The sequence below is a fragment of the Empidonax traillii genome, unplaced genomic scaffold (assembly GCF_003031625.1).
Source record: "Empidonax traillii isolate 1590-97213 ecotype Southwest subspecies unplaced genomic scaffold, ASM303162v1 scaffold817:size391546, whole genome shotgun sequence".
NCBI classification, from domain to species: domain Eukaryota; kingdom Metazoa; phylum Chordata; class Aves; order Passeriformes; family Tyrannidae; genus Empidonax; species Empidonax traillii.
The window spans coordinates 366177-382749 of NW_020956010.1; the positions used below are offsets into that span (position 1 = coordinate 366177).

Genomic DNA, 16573 nt, shown 5'->3' on the forward strand with positions numbered 1-16573 from the left:
TGCGCGCGCTCCCGCTCGAGCGGGGGCGCGCGCCGCCCCCTCAGCGAGGAGGAGCGCGCGCCCCCCCTCAGCCGTGCAGTGGAGGGGGGGGGGGGGGGAGCGGGGAAAGGGGGAGCGAAATCGGGGGCTTCCCACCCGCCTTCCCCTCTCCCTCCTCCCCCGGGGGACCCCCGCCCGCCCTCACCGATGACCTTCTTGTCCCCGCCGGCGGGAGGCGCCGCCGAGGCCAGGCCGCTCCCCCCGTTCCCGGTGCCGCCGTTTGGCTTGGAGTCGGCGGGCGCGGCGGCGGGGGCCGCCGCGGGGACGGGGGCGGCGGCGGGCGGCTGGGTCTCGGCCTCGCTGCTCATGGCGGCGGCTTGTTCGGTGCGGACGGTGGTGGTGACTGCTGTTTCGCGCGCCGCCCTCCCGCGGTTGTGATGGTGACTGAGGCCGGCCGTTGGGGGGGGCGGGGGGGGGCTGCTCCCTGCTCCGGGCTCGCTGAGCTCCGCTCTCCGCTCCCGATACCGATCGAACTGGCCACAATGGCGGCGCGCACCGGCTAGCCACCCCGCGCGCCCCGCCCGCGCGCCGCGCGATTCGCCAACCGTCCTGTCCGTTAAGCGGTGAGCCACCCCATTGGCCCTCCCAGCCCCGCCGCCCGCCCCCTCACCCCAACCCTATTGGCGGCCGCCCCTGCCCGTCCCGGCGGGAGCGCGCGCCCATTGGCCGGGTGCGCCCCGCGGCCGCCAGGCTCGCGCTCCTCACCGGCCGGCCCGCGAGTCCCCGCCCCCGGGGCGTTGATTGGCCGCCGCGGCCGGCGGGCCCGCCCCCGGCGGGCGCGAGCGGGGAAGTGCGCGCGGCCATGTGGCGGCGGTGGCCGTGGGTCCCCACGGGTGATCACGAACCTTCACGGCCCCTCACGGAGCCGCGCGGCCCCTCGCGGCCCTACCGGCCCCTCACGACTCCTCCCGAGCCCTCCCGGGACCCCACGGTCCTTCCTAAGACCTCCAGCCCCTCACAACCCCTCCAGCCCCTCACAACCCCTCCAACCCCTCATGGCCCTTCCCGGCTCCTCCCGAGCCCTCAGGGGCCTCCCCGGAGCCCCGCGGTCCCTCCTGAGCCGCTCACAACCCCTCAGGACCCCTCGTGCCCCACCCTGAGCGGCCTCCCTTCTCTTGTAAGGAATCCCCGGGTGTTCTACCAGGGGACAAGGGTCAGTCAGCTCAGAAGAAACACAGGCACCAACTTTAAAGAATAAGTGTGTAAATTTACCATAGTGCAAAACAGCAAAGAACTGCGGAAGAAGCGGAGAATTATAAAAGGATAAGTTTAGCAGTGCGCCTGATCATTATTAGATAGGGTGTCTATAGGGATTAAGAAAGATACATCACCAGTTCTTATCTCTTTGATACATTACCATCATCCAGACCCACGGGTCTGATCACAGGGAAAGGGAGATCTACTCTCAGGAACTGGGAAATCCTCACCCACAGGTGAGGTCTACAGCTTTGCTCTGAGAGAGTCCAGCTTTTATATTGTTAAACAAACATGATGCCATCACTAACTGTGCGGAGAATATCTGACTCTCCTTAATGAGCAGATACAAATCTTCACTAATAAATGAATACCAATATATCTTACTAACAAGCATAAATGTTTACACAGGTGCAGTCTTGACGTATTTTACTAAGGATTATGCAGAATTTTGGCTAAATGTAACATTAGGTTGGAAGGTTCATCAGGGCCTGTTGTTCAGGCCTCAGCACTTCAGCAGGGCAGAGCAATTGTGCAGGCAGCGCTCCCCGGGCTCCTGTTCGTGATGGGCAGAAAGGGCCTGGAAAGTGTTAATTACTGGTGGGAAATGAGCCCTGTACAAGTAATAGAATCAACTAGGTTGGAAAATACCTCTGAGATCATCAAGTCCGACCTTTGACCCGACACCGCCTAAGTGCCACATCCAGTCTCTCCTTAAACGCCTCCAGGGATGGTGACTCCACCACCTCCCTGGGCAGCCCATTCCAGTGTCTGAGCACTCTCTCTGTAAAGAATTTCTTCTTAATGTCCAACCTAAACCTCCCCTGGCACAGCTTAAGGCCGTGCCCTCTTGTCCTGCTGCTGGTTGTCTGGGAGAAGAGCCCGACCCCCACCTGGCTACCCCCTCCTGTCAGGGAGCTGTAGAGAGCGATGAGGTCTCCCCTGAGCCTCCTCTTCTCCAGGCTGAGGTCCCCCAGCTCCCTCAGCTGCTCCTTACATGACCTGTGTTCCAGTCCCTTCCCCAGCCTCGTTGCCCTTCTCTGGACCTGTTCCAGGCCCTCCATGTCCTTCCCGAACTGAGGGGCCCAGAACTGGACACAGCTCTCGGGGTGAGGCCTCAACAGTGCCCAGTACGGGGGAAGAATCACTTCCCTGGTCCTGCTGGCCACACTATTCCTGATACAGCTGCAGCACCAAGCAGACCCCTGGGAAATTGGCTTTCCCTTAAGCAATCCATCCCTCCTTTCCCAGAGGAGCGGGGGCAGCTCCTCACCCCAAGCCCTTTTGCCCGCCCAGGCTATCGGGAAAGCATCACTGCTGGGTCCTTCACCCTGCTGGAGCCCTTCTCCAACCACCACTTCTCAACTCCCCTTTATCTCTTTTCCCCTGTACCTTCACCTTACAGCAGATTGGAGATACCCAACATCTCTGCTGGGTTCCCCAGAGGGAAGCTCCAGGGGAAAAACCACCATCCTTGAAAACAACTTGCTTTCCTTGGGCGCTTGAAAAATGTGGTTGTTGGCCACAGAATCGCAGCCCTGCCCTTGTCTAGGTCATCTCTCCCACATAAGAGGAGGGAGAGGTCACCAGGTCTCTGGGAGATGACCCATCACTCCACTGTTTTTGCAACCAACGTGGATCTCCTCAGGATCAGCATTTCCAGCATCATACACACAAATCACTGTCCAGTTTCTCTGTTCCAGTTCCCCACATTCCATGGCCAGGTGAGGGACTCCAATGGAGCCAAGGAACCACAACAACCCATGGGGGGTTTATGAACACTGGTCCCATCCAGCTCCCTTGGGCATCTTTCCACTCGATCTCCAGCTCGGCTGGCGAAGGGAAGAGCTTGAAAACAGTAACACAGTCCCACAAGGATCTGCACCACGATGATGACCTGGATAAAGAAGCTGGAATGATGTCAAAACCGGATGGTGCTTAGTGAGTCATCTGGAAAATAATCTTATGGTAGAATGGGAATTAGGGAATGCACCGTGCAGAGATCCAAGAAAGAGAAAATGGTGGAGGAAACTCCCAGCTCTGCGAGGAAGCCTGTGGGAACATCAGGGCCATGCCCCTACAGCTGAAACTGCGGGCCCCAACAATGTCTTTGGGGGGGCCTGAAGCTACTCTGACCCTCAGAGGAACACGGAGGCCATCAGAGACACCACCTCCCACTGCAGCACCCGCAGCTGGAGGCAGATGCTGGAGCTGAGAGGAGTTCCATCATCTGCTCTACAGCAGGAGATTCCAGGCCTTGCTACACATGACATCATCGTGGGGGAATTCAACCCAAAAATGTGGTTTCCGAGAAAACTTTCAGCCAGCAGGTAAGGAACAAGACACACAAGGGGGAAAGCCGAAACCCTGCACATTCCATGTTGAAGAGAAATGTAATGGGATATAATTAGCCATTGGACCAACATTCAAAGAGGCAGTAATGGATTTGCTGCTGTTAATTAATCTGGGGAAGCTTGTGACCCCTGTATGCAGGGAGTGAGACCAGTTGATGTCAGTGATATAAATACATCAGGCTGAAAAAGTGCTGCTGCTGAGCCTGGACCCAGAAATAAACTGGTTTCCCTGGTGAAAAAGTGGTGAATTTGGGCACCAGCAACCAGAAGTGCAAACTTCAGCACTGCACTGACAGGCAGAGCTCCCTGAGGCACCTGAGCCAGCCTGTTGGGAACCTCCAACCCTCCTCTCACAGGAGAGAGCTCTCTCTGCAAAGCATCTGTGGGGCTGGGGAGGAAAGGGCTGGTGTGTTTGTGCTTCTTTTAATGCTTGATGTTCTGCAGCTACGAAGTGAGATGCCTCGGGCTGGGGAGAAGCGTGTCCTCAGCAGCTGTGCCATCCCAGGAACGAGGACAGTGGGAGTCCTGAGAGCCAGAAAGAGCCTGCTGCCAGGACTTCAAAGAGCCACGAGAGAAAAGAGCACAGCCAAGCCTGTGGGACCTTCCTCTGGCACATCACCAGTGGGCTCACCCAGCTCAGGCACAGAGGGCACCCCACACCTGCTGCCCAAGGAGGGATGGGACCTCTCAGAATGGGGTGAAGCACCTGCATGTGACAGAAGAGATTCTCCCCTAACTCCTTTACCCTTAAACAGCTGGATGAGAAGCTCCTGCTGGAGCCCTGCAGGTGGGCAAGTTGCTGGCCCCATTCTGGGTGAAGAAAGGCAGTTTTTCCACCAACCTACAGCCTGAGCTGCGCCCTCTGCACCACACAGGACAAGCAGCCCCAATTTCACTCCTACAGCATCACCATCCTCTGTTTCCCAGCCTACAGCTCTGCTCAAACACCCCTGTAGCACCTGGTGAACTGCTCTAACACCCCGTGGTGTGGAACAGCCAGATGGCCTGGTGCCACCACGTCCTGGGGACAGCTGACAGACATTGTTTACATCAGAACTCACCTCAGAGCCCAGCTCTCACTCACAGTAATGGAATCTGTGCCGTACCAATGCCATGTGCCTCAGTAAAGCTGCACACAAAAGGGTTCTGGAGATTCCCAAGATGCCATGAACGTCTCTGCCAGCCAGGCAGCCTCAGTTACCAGGTGCAGCACAGCTCTGCCCAGCTCCTTTCACCCCTTCTCTCCCTCAATAACACAGCAAATGTTCCCAGCTGAGCAAGCCAGGGAAAATGCATGTTGCTGAAGAGGCTACAGCCCTTCTCACCTGGAGGAGAATTCATTCCCACACGTGTTAACTGATGTGCACTGCACACACGTTTTAAAAAAAAAAATTCTTTATTTACATTTCAAAATGCGAAAGAACAGAATAAAAATATGTGATGCCCACTGTCAAATCATTTCAGGAGAACATCAAGAGCGTGGATCTGGCCTGTGGGCAGCGTGGGAGCCAGCTGGAGTTGGAGTTGCACAGGTCTAACCACTGGTGAAGGAACACTGAAAGAGAGAAGAAAACAGGTCTGAAATGCTGGACAGGCATTCCCAACCCATCCTGGGACAGCAAGGCTGTGCACTGACGCCAGGGGCCACATGGTGATTTTAAGTGAGAGCCAGACACCAGCTTTCATCAGCCAGAGAACTCAGGAGCCCTCCCGGCTCTGCCTGCTGGGCAACTGCATCTGCCTCTGAACCTAAAACCCTTAAAACCTGTCCCTCCCCCAGGTGATTTTCAGGGATCTTGGCAAGTAGCTGGTGTGGCTGTCTGACATCAGGCAAGGCTGAAGCCATTCCCATCCCCAGGCAGCTCAGACATCAGGGTGCAGCAAGGCTGTTCCTAACACCTGGCTGGGAAATGCACAAGGTGGCACCAGCCTTGCCCCTGGGAATGAAAAGCTTCCAGGCTCAAAGCTGGACGTTGGCCAGAGATCCTGTACTCCAAACCGAAACGATCAACAAGTCTGGGCCTGGGGACAACCCTAAAGGGGACCCAGCCCATCAGCACAGCTCTGCCCATCTGCAAGAAAGCCCGTTAGCAAGGCTGTCCTTATCTTCAAAAGCCTGCAAATGCCACCAGAAGTACCAGGGGAACGGAAGAAAGATTACATTCCCTGTTGTCACTTCATCAAATAGCAGGAGCCCCCAAGATTCTGAGGTGCTGCAGATCTCTAAGACTTTATTTACGTCAGCAGGGACGTGTCTTCATGGGCAATTCCAGCTGTCTTTGGAAACCACTTAATGGAGGATCAAAAATTGGGGGGGATTTGATTTTGGCAGAGCCAGCCTGCCTGCTGAAATTTGGAAAAAATGAGCAACGATAAGGCTAATACAGGTTTTTGACACGGTGCAGCCCGACACACTGAAATCTAGAGAGATTTGCTTAAATACTTGTGTTTTTTACAGTAAAGTGAGCAGACAAATGGCAATAGAATTTTCTGTATGTTAGCCTGAGCCTATTGGTTTAACCAAAAAGAAGCCTGAATAATAGTAAATAGTGGAAATGTCTCCCTTCAGATGAGGACACTGGTATTTTTTTCAAGTTCAGGTAAAACTGTGTAAGGTAATAACAGCTCCCACAACCCCCCCTCCCCTCTGGCTGCAGCTGCAAAACCTTCTCTCTGCTGTGCTGCCTCTGGTGTTTGTAAAGACAAGCAAAGAGCAGCCCAGGGCTCGTGGCACCGTCCCTGGGAAGACTGACACTTACCACATTGCTCTTGCACCGCTCTTCACATTTCCCCACACTGAGAGATCACAACTGGCAGCTTGGGTTTGTTATTGGGACCCGTGGGCACGTTCTGGGGACAGGCAAACACAGAACATTAAACCTCACCAAAGCACAGCAAACCCAGCCAGTGACACGTCCTGGAAGACTGGCTAAGAGACATTTGTGGAACACGGGAAACAGGGAATTCTGAGGAACAAAGAAGCACCGTTAGGTATTTTGGCAACAGGCCCAGCCATAAGCTGGTGAATTCTCTGTATGGGACACAGAGCAGAGGCTGGTCCTCTGAGTGGGAGGGAAGAAACAGAGCAAAAACTGGAGAGCTCCTCATGAGATACAGCAGGCATCATGTCACTTGAGGCTGCTCTGGCTTAAATCTTTCACAGTTACTAAAAACAGCTGCCACAAGCAAAACAAACTTGTGTTTATACAGAAAGGGAAGAGACAGTGACAAAGCCACCCTCATTCTGCACCCCTCGATACGCTGGACTTGGCTGCTCCTCCCTGAGCCTCAAATTTCCTTTACTTTGCTCTCACTGCAGCGATGCCCAAAGCAGGCTCACCACAACCCTCCAGTGGTGCTTCTGACCCGAAGGGCCAGCAGCACACAGGTTATTCCATGCTGTACAGCTCCTCCCAGTACCCAACAGCTCTGTGCTTGCCCCACTTTTTAGATTAGAGGCTCTCATGCACGTTATCCCCACATGTGTGCCAAGGAGTGAAGTGTCTCAAAGAACTCACTGCTGTTCGTTAAATCTACTCATTATCCTGCCGTGACACCACGCGCGACGTTGGCAGCAATCCCCACCCCGACCGAGCTTATCCCCAGCTCCTGGAAGCCCATCAGGAGATTAGTTTAATTTTTCTTATTAAACATGCTGATCACGGATCAGCAGAACTGATGATTTTGCACCCACTGAATAATCCCAGGCAGTGGCACAGAAGTGAGATGCTTCACACTCTCGTCTGCGCTGCTGATGGAACAACTTTTTAATTCGGCTTCCTGAGCAAATGCAAAAGCAAATAAAGCCCCAAGAACGTAATTTCCGCTCAAAGGCTATCCCAGTCTCGAGAGACCAGCACTTCCAAAGCCAACCCATACAGCCTGTGCTTCCCCAGATTTCCTGCTACGTTACAACGATGACAACTGATAATACCAGTTATCGACACTGGTATTCCCTGGTATCCTGTAAACAGACAGCTGGAGAGAGCAGGACAACTCTTGTTAATCCTGTAAATCACTTCCCAACGTGCACATTCAGGGAGAAACAGGGGGGGTTCAAACTTACTTCAATTTTTCTCATGACCAACAGCCCATCGACGATTTTACCTAGAATGAGAAAATTTATCCGCTTCAATAAGGACATTTTTTTACCTTTGCTTCCCCTACCCATCACAGCTACACCCATTTTTGCCCTTCCTGAGAAGCCTTGTGCAGTGTGTAGCTATTGGACACTTTGGAGTTTGTTACTGATCTCTAAACTGATAAAGGAAACCATCCCTCTTCAAATATTTTCCACATCGAGCACAGGTTAGGTGCTTTTTCCCATGGCAGGGGTGGTCTGTGTAGAAACCTGGGGTTTGAGACCTACTGCCACCAGCTGTGCTGCCATCCAGCACAAACCACCTCTCTAGCAACACAACCCTTGTAATGATGCAAACCTGGCAATGAGCAATATCAGTGTTACTTAAGAATTGGGGGGAGCGGTAAGTAGGACATCAGCTTAAGGCTGGCCTGGAATTCCTGCACCTCAAGCAGCAGTAAATGCAAGCTAGCAGATGTGGTTTCACAGAATTGCTGTCCAAAAACTGTGCTGAAAGCTCAGTCCTCTCTGACAGTGGAATAGGAAGGGATCCCTTGACTAATCTGTGCCACCTGCACTGGCAAAAGGATTTGTGTAGCAACAGAATCATGGAACTGATCTGGATTAAAGCTAACCTGAGAAAAAAGTGATTCATTTCAACTGTGATTCATCACAACAGCAGGCTGCACAAGCAAGAAGAGAAGAACGAGCAGCCCATACTCAGAGGGTGGTTGGCACTGAACAGGCTCCCCAGGGCAGTGTCACGGCCCCAGGGCTGCCAGAGCTCCAGGAGGGTTTGGACAATCTCTCAGGGACAGGGTGGGATGGTCGGGGTGTCCTGTGCAGAGCCAGGAGTTGGGCACAATGATCCTCATGGGTCCCTCCCAGCTGAGGAGGCTCCACAATTCTCTCCATAGTTTATTTTAACAGCTGCCCCCCCAGGGATGTCCCTGAGCTGGCACTCCAGGACCCCGCTGCAGGCACTCACCGAACACAACGTGCTTCCCATCCAACCAGTCACACTTGGAGCACGTGATGAAGAACTGGCAGCCGTTGGTGCTCGGGCCACTGTTCGCCTGGGGGTTGAGAATGGCAAGACACGACAAATCTACAGTTTCAGACCGGCCAAAACCGAAGGCAGACACATCTCACACAAGAAAGAGCTGTTGCTCTAGACCAGCTTATTTTTAGCTTTTCGCTACACAAACCAAAGGAAGCAAGATACACATCTGGTCACGGCAGTGTGTGTGCAACAGCCATGTCAGCAACTTTTTATTTTATTTCTACAGAGGCTCATTCAGCACAAGACTGTGCTGAGAGTCTAGAAAAAGGCTGGACTTTTCCATCATGAGTGCTTATTGGCTGCAGTATTGTCCTGAGGAAAAAAGAAAGGGGGGAAAAAAAAAAAAAAAGCAGGTGATTTCTGCTATTTGGGAGGTTTCCTCAGAATAAAAATAAAATAAAAATATAAAATAAAAATAAAACCAAGGTGTCTGTTCCGCTGATCAGGATGAGAAAGGTAATGATTGTATTGGCACAGGGCTCCCAGGAAAAGTGAGATGCAGATGTGAAATTTAGTTCTGCAACACCCACAGCACTTGCAGTCTGTTAAGAAAACATCTTTGCAACACTGAAGTCCATTTGTAATATTGTCAACCAGGAGCTACTAAAGCATATTCCTGTGCTGACAAGTGAACTGGGCAAGTTCTGCAGCTGCAGGGGACAGGCTCGCTTCAGCTTTCTAGTTATTGCCAGCCAGCTTCAGAAGAATCCAGCTGGGATCCATGGTTCCTGGCATCCATGGTTTCACCCAGCAGAACAACTCCAGAGCCAGGCCACTGTAACACAAAGCTGGCAGTACTGGAGTGGATTCCTTCTTCTCCCACACCACAGCACACTGGCTGCTTAGCTGTGCCATGACACCACTTCTTGGGCCATGTTTCGAACTGGGTGAATAACTAATCCAAATGATGAATGCCCTAAGCATTTTTAAGGTCACAGGAACACTGAAGCACTGGCTCCATTTGCTTCCTCTTCCAAAAGTCAGGGTATTGTTCCTACCAGACAACACACAATGGCTGCAGTTTCTTTACCCTGTTGAACAGGAAGGTCTGTCATGAAAGATACCATGGTGACACTGCTGTGGCTTTGGAACTCCCAAATCTCTCTGTTTCATCCCTGCCGAGGTCAGTGCTTGATAACAGTGTTAGGGAAGAACAAAACACCACCACTCACCACTGTAAGAAAACTGTAAGAACCAGGCTGTTCTGAAAGCTGATCAAGCCTGTCCCAGAGCTCCATCAGGCAACAAAGAAAGGATGATGCAGGATCAGGATTAGTGAGTTACTCAAGATATTAACCCATGAGTAGCCTTCTGACTGGGAGTTACAAAGCAGGTCTTCCAGACCTTGTACCCAGTGGTGGGGATTTCTGCTGTTCAGCAAATAACGTGTATGCACTTGGGAAAAAGGCACAGAGAAAGTACTAAAAGCTTTTTAGCCTGTAGCGTCATTGTTTCACACTCACCATAGAGAGCAGGCCAGGAGCAGAGTGTTTCAGCTTGAAGTTTTCATCTGCAAAAGGACCCCTGTATATACTGGCTACTCCAGTGCCATCTCCCTGCACGAGAGAAGTGCCCAGTCAGCACAATATCTTGCTTGCCCAGCTCTTGCTTCTTTTCCTCCCGTTCTTCGTGGCTTACTTGAACTGTCAGCTCTGAGCCAGGAGCTTACACCAGGTCTCAGGGGTCAGTGTGACTGTGCTCGCTCCCCAAATGGCTTTGTAATAAACACACTGTATGAATTCCAAACAGTAGAGCGATCTGTAAAGCTTGCTGGGGTGCAGGGGAAGTAATAAAGCCCACTGGGACGCCTGGGCAGTGTCACAATTAGCAACTACCTCAGAGTCTGGCGTGGCTGAGACACCCACTGTGCGGTCAGTTCTCTCAGTGACTTTCATACAGCCAAGTTTTATATTAAAAAACCTTTATGACTCCCCTCATATTTTGAAACACTTCAAGAAATGAAGTAATTTTACTGGGTCCCAGGACAGTGAAGAGATCCTGTGGCACTTCAGCCTTCCCCTCTGCTTATACCCAAGCCAGAGCACCACCACCACTGAGGGCACAAACCCTTTAATATTTCCAGACAATTCAGTAACAAAAAGTTAGTTTTGATTTAAATAACCTCTTGCACCACACACTTGATTTGTTTTCAAGTACATTAATGCCTCTTGCAGTAAGGTGGCAGCAATGCTGTGAGGACACCTCCAGTTACTACTGCACACCTCAAGAAAGGAAGAGATCCCATAAATCAGCAGGGACCCTTGGAAACAGCTGCATGTTATACAACGTAGGAAAAGGACAAAAGGGATGCAGGAGTACATACATTTACGAAGTCGCCTCCTTGGATCATGAAATCCTTTATTACCCTAAAGAAGCAAAACAGCACTTAGTTCTCAGTGGACAAAGGCCTCAGAAAGCTCACTGTAAGGTAAAAAGGAGTTCTGCCTGGCTGTGCAACAGAAGTTAACAAACAGTCTGTGAGTGCTGCAGCCTGAGATCTGCAACAAATCAGCGGTTGATATCAGGTCATTTGGGACCCCATTGCTGTTCCACCAGGGACAGTGATTAGGTGACAGATGCCAGACTGATGATCTCTGTTCCTGCACACCAGGAACAGGGGATTCCTCCCAGTGACCCCAGCATACACACCTGACAGCACCCCCAGATCCCCCAAAGCCACAGGAGGGTGACACTAGCCATGACCCACAAATGCCTCGAACACCACTAATACCTCAAGGCTGATCCCAAAACCCCATCTGGGTCAGGATGCTGTTTAGTGCCCAAAAAGCAGATGAATTACCTGTGGAAAGTGCTTCCTTTATAACCTATAGGGACGCCATCTTTCCTGTAAGGAAGTAAAAAGGAAAATCCTTTCAACTTACTGGATACCCAACACAAAACCCCCACAAGACTTCGGAGTCCCAAAGGTTGCCCTGCACATCAGCAGCTGCCTTGAAATACAATCATGAGAGCTGCAGCCTCTCAGCTGCTGCTGCTGGAGGCAAAAGGAGGCCTCAAATGGGCTCTGCACATGAAATGACTCGGCACCCTGCAGCACCCACACCACCATCCTCGCGGGATCCCACTGCAATGTGCAGCATGAGCAGGTGGGGTTTGCAGGCAGGGCTTTTTAGAGCCTCCTGGGCATGAAGAGTCACATGCAAAAGGGAAAACCTGCCACCTCCGTGACTCACAGAGCCCCCACCCCACCCACAACCTCCTCAGAGCAGGTTTCTGTAACTCTTTCATTCTGTAGCGGTACAACACGCAAAACTTCCAGGCGAGCCCCTCTTCCACCTCATCCAGCTCTGCTTCTCCAGCGGGCCACCAAAAAGGACGCTGTAACCCACTTACCTGAATTCACCTGTACAAAACTGCCTGGAAAACAAAAAAAAGAGAGCAGGGTGTGAGGCACATGTGAACTCTGAGGGCACTGTTCGACATGCACCGGGCACATCGGGGGCTCCACAGAGGAAGCAGAGGGGGACTGCAGTCCTTCCCCTCGCAGCCAGATGGGCTTCCCTGGGGGACCAGGACCCCGAACAGCATCTCTGGTGAAGAGAGACACGCAAAGCAGGCGCAGCAATTCGGGGAGGGAGGGCAGGGAATCACTCTGCCACCCAAAAAAAACCCATTCCTGCACCAAAAAGCCTTACCTGAAGTTCTCCGCCGTCTTGGGAACAACATCGGCGAACAGCTCGATCTTCATGCGGCCGACCTCCTGGGGGGACACAAGGGGCCAGGTGAGCCCTCGCCCCCCCCCCCCTTCCCCCCGTACCCACCTTCCTCCCGACACCCCCGGCCGCCCCAGCCGCTCCCCCCACCTGCCCGCCGATGGTGACATCGAAGAAAACCACCGGGTTGTTGGGGTTCGCCGCCAGCGCCGACATCGCGGCCGCCTTCGCAGGAAGGGGAAGAGGCGGTGGAAGCGGAACCGACAGGCTGGGGGGCGGGACGGGGTGGGCGGGGAGCGGGAGGGGCCGGGGCCGGGATTCCCGGGCTATCCGGGATGTTCGGGATGTTCGGGATGTCCAGGGTGTCCAGAGTGTCCGGGGTGTCCTGGATGTTCAGGGTATCCTGGATGTTCGGGATTTCCAGGATGTTCTGGGTGTCCAGGGTGTCCGGTCCCCATCCAGGACCGCGCTCTGTCCGCAGCCCCCGGTGCTGGTCCGGCCGGGGAGCCCTGCCCGCTCCTCTGCCCGCCCACTTGGGCACACGCCGGCTGAACGTGAGCCCAGGTGTGCCCAGATGAGCAAAGAGGCCAGTGGCACCTGGCTTGTACCAGCCGCAGTGTGGCCAGTGGGACCAGGACAGTGACCGCCCCCTCCCCTGTGCTGGGCACTGCTGAGGTGCCTCGAGTCCTGGGGTCATTTCTGGGCTCTGCCAAACCTCCCCGGCCAAAGAATCAGCTGAAATGCTCAGGTTTTGGCAAAACCATTTATTGGGGGATCAATGGGAAAAACAGAGCCGGGAGCATCTAGCACAGTGTGTCTTAGTGCAGCCCTGGCCGTGGTCTCCACCAGCAAGGCGCTGGGTTTTGGTGTCCGGGGTGCCTGGGGATGAGGACGAGGAAGGTCTCCTGCAAGCTCTGGGCTGCCAGGGTGCGTGCCAGGCTTGCCACGGGGGCTCAGTGGTGCTGGGGATGTCACCAGCTCTGTGGCAGGAGAAGTGTGCTGGGCACTGTGTCATCATCCCAGAGTCTGGTCTCCACATCCCTGAAGGCTTCCAGGGGTCGCGCCGCGTCACCAGAGCTCTCTGCAGGGGGGGCAAAGCATGGGCAGGGGATGAGTGTCACCTCCTCCTCCTCTGTGGGGACCGTGGGCACCAGGGACCCTGAACACCCACGACACGCGGCACCAGGGGACGTGGGGCACCAGGCACCCCAAACACCTGAGGGATCCCAAGCACCCATTGTCCCAGAGTGCCTGTGCCCAGGAGCCCCCTCCCTGTGCCTGTACCTTGGCACGGGATGAGCTGTACCGTCTTTCACGCAGGTTCTGCTCCGCGATGCCACCGACGACCGGGCCGTTGCAGTGGCCGTGCTGCTCCACGCTGGTGGGAGGCCCCAGCACAGTCAAGTGACCGCTGGTGGGCTCAGGCTTGGGACACCAGAGATGCTGGTGGCACTGGCTGCCGTAGTGCGTGGGGCTGGGGGCTTGGCAGACGTTCTGCTGGTTCTTGCTGCTGGTGTCCCCAGCCAGCTCGGCCAGGCTGAGCCCACCCGTCTGGGCACCCTGGCCGGTGGGGATGAAGGCACCTCTCTCCGTGCCAGGGGAGATCTCGGCTCTGCTAGAATCCATACGGGATAGCCTCAGGTCCTCCTGGCTGAGCTGGTAGTACTGCGTGGCCTCGAAGCGGGACTTCACCTCCTGCATGGAGATGAAGGGATGATGGAGGGCGGCGCTGGGCGAGATCCGCTCGCGCGAGTCCCAGGTGAGCATCCTCTTGACCAGCTCCACCATCCCGTACAGGTCACAGCGCTTGGCCAGCTCCTCCTGGTCGGGGTCAGACACCAGGCAGAGGTTCACCGCCGCTAACTGATCCAGCGAGGAAAAGACGTGCACCCTCCTCTCCATTGGCTTCGCCATCACCTTCCCCGGTGGTTTGAGCTGCCAGGTACCGACAGAGCACGGGACCCGTCGGAAGAAGGACTGTGTCTTCTGGGCAGCGCAGAGCAGCTCGCCCCGGGGCAGTCCCAAGGTGGAGCAGATGTAGCGCACCTGGTCGTACTCGTTGTTGCCGGGGTAGAGCGGCCAACCCAGGTGAAGCTCGGCCATCACGCAGCCCAGAGACCAGACGTCCACCTTCTCGCAGAAGGGCAACCCCAGCAAGATCTCGGGCGCCCGGTAGAAGCGGGTTTGGATGTAGGGCTTCTGGACGCGGCACACCTCGGGGAGGAGGATGGCCGAGCCGAAGTCGATGAGCTTGACGCGGAACGGGTAGCGCGAGTGGTCCACCAGCATGATGTTCTCCGGCTTGAGGTCGGCGTGGATGATGGAGAGCTCCTTCAGCTTGACCAGTGCCGCCAGCACCTGCGCCGTGATGGTGCGGATGTGCCGGACGGGCAGCGGGGAGAAGTTGTTCTGCTTTTGGAAATCGAAGAGGTTTTGCTGCAGCAGCTCGAAGACCAGGTAGGTCCAGACCGTGTCGCTGAAGGACTCGAGGAAACGGACGATGTGCGACTCCTCCGCGTCCCCCTCCCGCAGGGCCTGCAGCAGCCTCAGCTCGTTCCTCACCATCTGGCCGTTGTAATCGTGGTTCCTCAGGATCTTGACGGCCACCATCTCCCCGGTGCTCCTGCGCTGGCCCTGGGTCACCTGCCCAAAGGTCCCCTTCCCGACCGCGGCCACCAGGTCGTAGCACTCGGCACCTACCACCAGTGTCACCATGGTGGGTCGGCTCCTCGCCAGGGGCTCAGGATCCTACTGCTCAGTGCCCAGCGGGGACTGGGGACACCTGTCCCAGCCCGGCCTCTCAGCACTGTGGGTTCCAGCACCGCCGTGACAGCACCTTCTGTGGGTGATGTCACAGCAGAAGCAGCCTGGGTGGAGGAGCCTCCTGAGACCCAGCGCTGGACGCCCCGAAGCCAGCCCTGCTCTCCCAAAATCCACCCACAAACCCAAGCCACATCCCTGGTCCCCCCCAAATGGATTCAGCTCCCCCCAACCCATCCCAGCCCCCTGAAAACCCATTTCCAGCCTCCTAAACCCTGGTCCTCTGAAACCCATCCAAGTCCCCCATGACTTAGCCCCCACCAAACCATTTTCCAGTCCTCCAAACCCAGCCCCTTGTCCCCCCAAACCCATCCAAGCCCCCCAAAACATCTCCTCAGTCTCCCAAAACCCATCCGAGCCCCAAAATATCCATCCCCGCCCCCCAAATTTCATCTCCAGCTCAACATAAATCATCCCCAGCCCTGCTGAAATCCATCTCTGTTCCCTTAAAACAGAGCCTAGCCCCTCACACACACACCTATTTCCAGCCCCAGAAAACCTCTCTCTGCTCCTCTAAACCCTATATCCTGACCCCATAGCCATTCTCATGACCTTTTTGGACATTAATATTCTGGCCAAGCCAAGAGCAAGGGGCAATGTCACCCCCCACACTTTCCCTGCTTAGTAACACCTGGAAAATAGGCCAGGCAAGGCCAGGAAGGGGCAGGCAGGGCAATGGAAGTCAAAGAAGGGTAGGTAGAGCAAGGAAAAGCCAGGCAAGAAAAGGACAGTTAAGTAAAGGTGATATATAGGGTAATACCAGGGAGGTGTGGAAAGGAAGGAAAACAGCTAGGCCCAGTGTTTCAGGTGCAGAGGACAGGCTACCAGGGGACATAAAGATCAGCCCCAGCTTTCTGTTCTGGTGTAGAAAATCCAAGGTGTGTACAATTTTTGAGGATTGTCTCCAGATTTCTAGGGTGGGGTTCAGGAAGTGAATCAGAGTGTCTTTCCTTGGGAAGTAAAGGATGAAGTCCCACAGAGAATTGGGTGCCCAGGGAACGAAAGGGACAGCAAGAGTCTTTCTGTCTGGCACCCTTGGCATGGGAGTAACCTCCCAACATCTTCAGTTTGCCAGGTGGCCTTCTGAAATGCCTTGGGGAGTCAATGCCCAGTTTTTCAGTGTTCTGCCACTTCTGTATGGGAACAATCCCTGGATATTTTCTGTTTTGGAGTGGGGCAGGATCACATTTCTGCTGAGATGGGGTCTTCACTTCCTCTCTTTGGCAAGAAAATCACTTTTGGGTTCACACATTATCAGTTTAGGGAGTGTCCTGGTGAGTTGAAGTGTTTTTCCTGGGATACAGTGCTATCAGTCACAGCTGCTGAACCTCCAGAGTGGGAGTGTAAA

General features: G+C 54.5%; 3 protein-coding genes across 4 annotated transcripts in view; all 3 read right to left on the reverse strand.

The window, feature by feature from the left end:
* Nucleotides 1-543, reverse strand: part of YBX1 (Y-box binding protein 1) — a 9718-nt gene extending 9175 nt beyond the window's left edge. The window contains exon 1 of the mRNA XM_027901863.1: nucleotides 4-543. Within this exon, the coding sequence (XP_027757664.1) occupies nucleotides 4-347 (344 nt within the window). The 5' untranslated portion in view covers nucleotides 348-543. The remainder of the gene's footprint in view (nucleotides 1-3) is intronic.
* A 4421-nt stretch (nucleotides 544-4964) lies between these two features.
* Nucleotides 4965-12678, reverse strand: PPIH (peptidylprolyl isomerase H). Its single transcript, XM_027901866.1, has 10 exons — nucleotides 12556-12678; nucleotides 12388-12452; nucleotides 12086-12109; nucleotides 11532-11576; nucleotides 11055-11097; nucleotides 10195-10287; nucleotides 8657-8744; nucleotides 7654-7694; nucleotides 6347-6437; nucleotides 4965-5142 (listed from the first exon to the last, which is right to left on the reverse strand). The coding sequence occupies exons 1-9, from the start codon at nucleotides 12619-12621 to the stop codon at nucleotides 6369-6371; spliced, it is 534 nt and encodes a 177-aa protein (XP_027757667.1). The 5' UTR covers nucleotides 12622-12678; the 3' UTR covers nucleotides 4965-5142; nucleotides 6347-6368.
* A 476-nt stretch (nucleotides 12679-13154) lies between these two features.
* HIPK4 (homeodomain interacting protein kinase 4) lies at nucleotides 13155-15233 on the reverse strand. 2 transcript variants are annotated; one of them, XM_027901864.1, is made up of 2 exons: nucleotides 13690-15233; nucleotides 13155-13486 (listed from the first exon to the last, which is right to left on the reverse strand). In XM_027901864.1, the coding sequence occupies exons 1-2, from the start codon at nucleotides 15118-15120 to the stop codon at nucleotides 13181-13183; spliced, it is 1737 nt and encodes a 578-aa protein (XP_027757665.1). In that variant the 5' UTR covers nucleotides 15121-15233; the 3' UTR covers nucleotides 13155-13180. The 2 variants fall into 2 exon arrangements, with proteins under 2 accessions (XP_027757665.1, XP_027757666.1); XM_027901865.1 differs by having other exon boundaries at nucleotides 13362-13486; nucleotides 13712-15233.
* Nucleotides 15234-16573: the final 1340 nt, after the last annotated feature.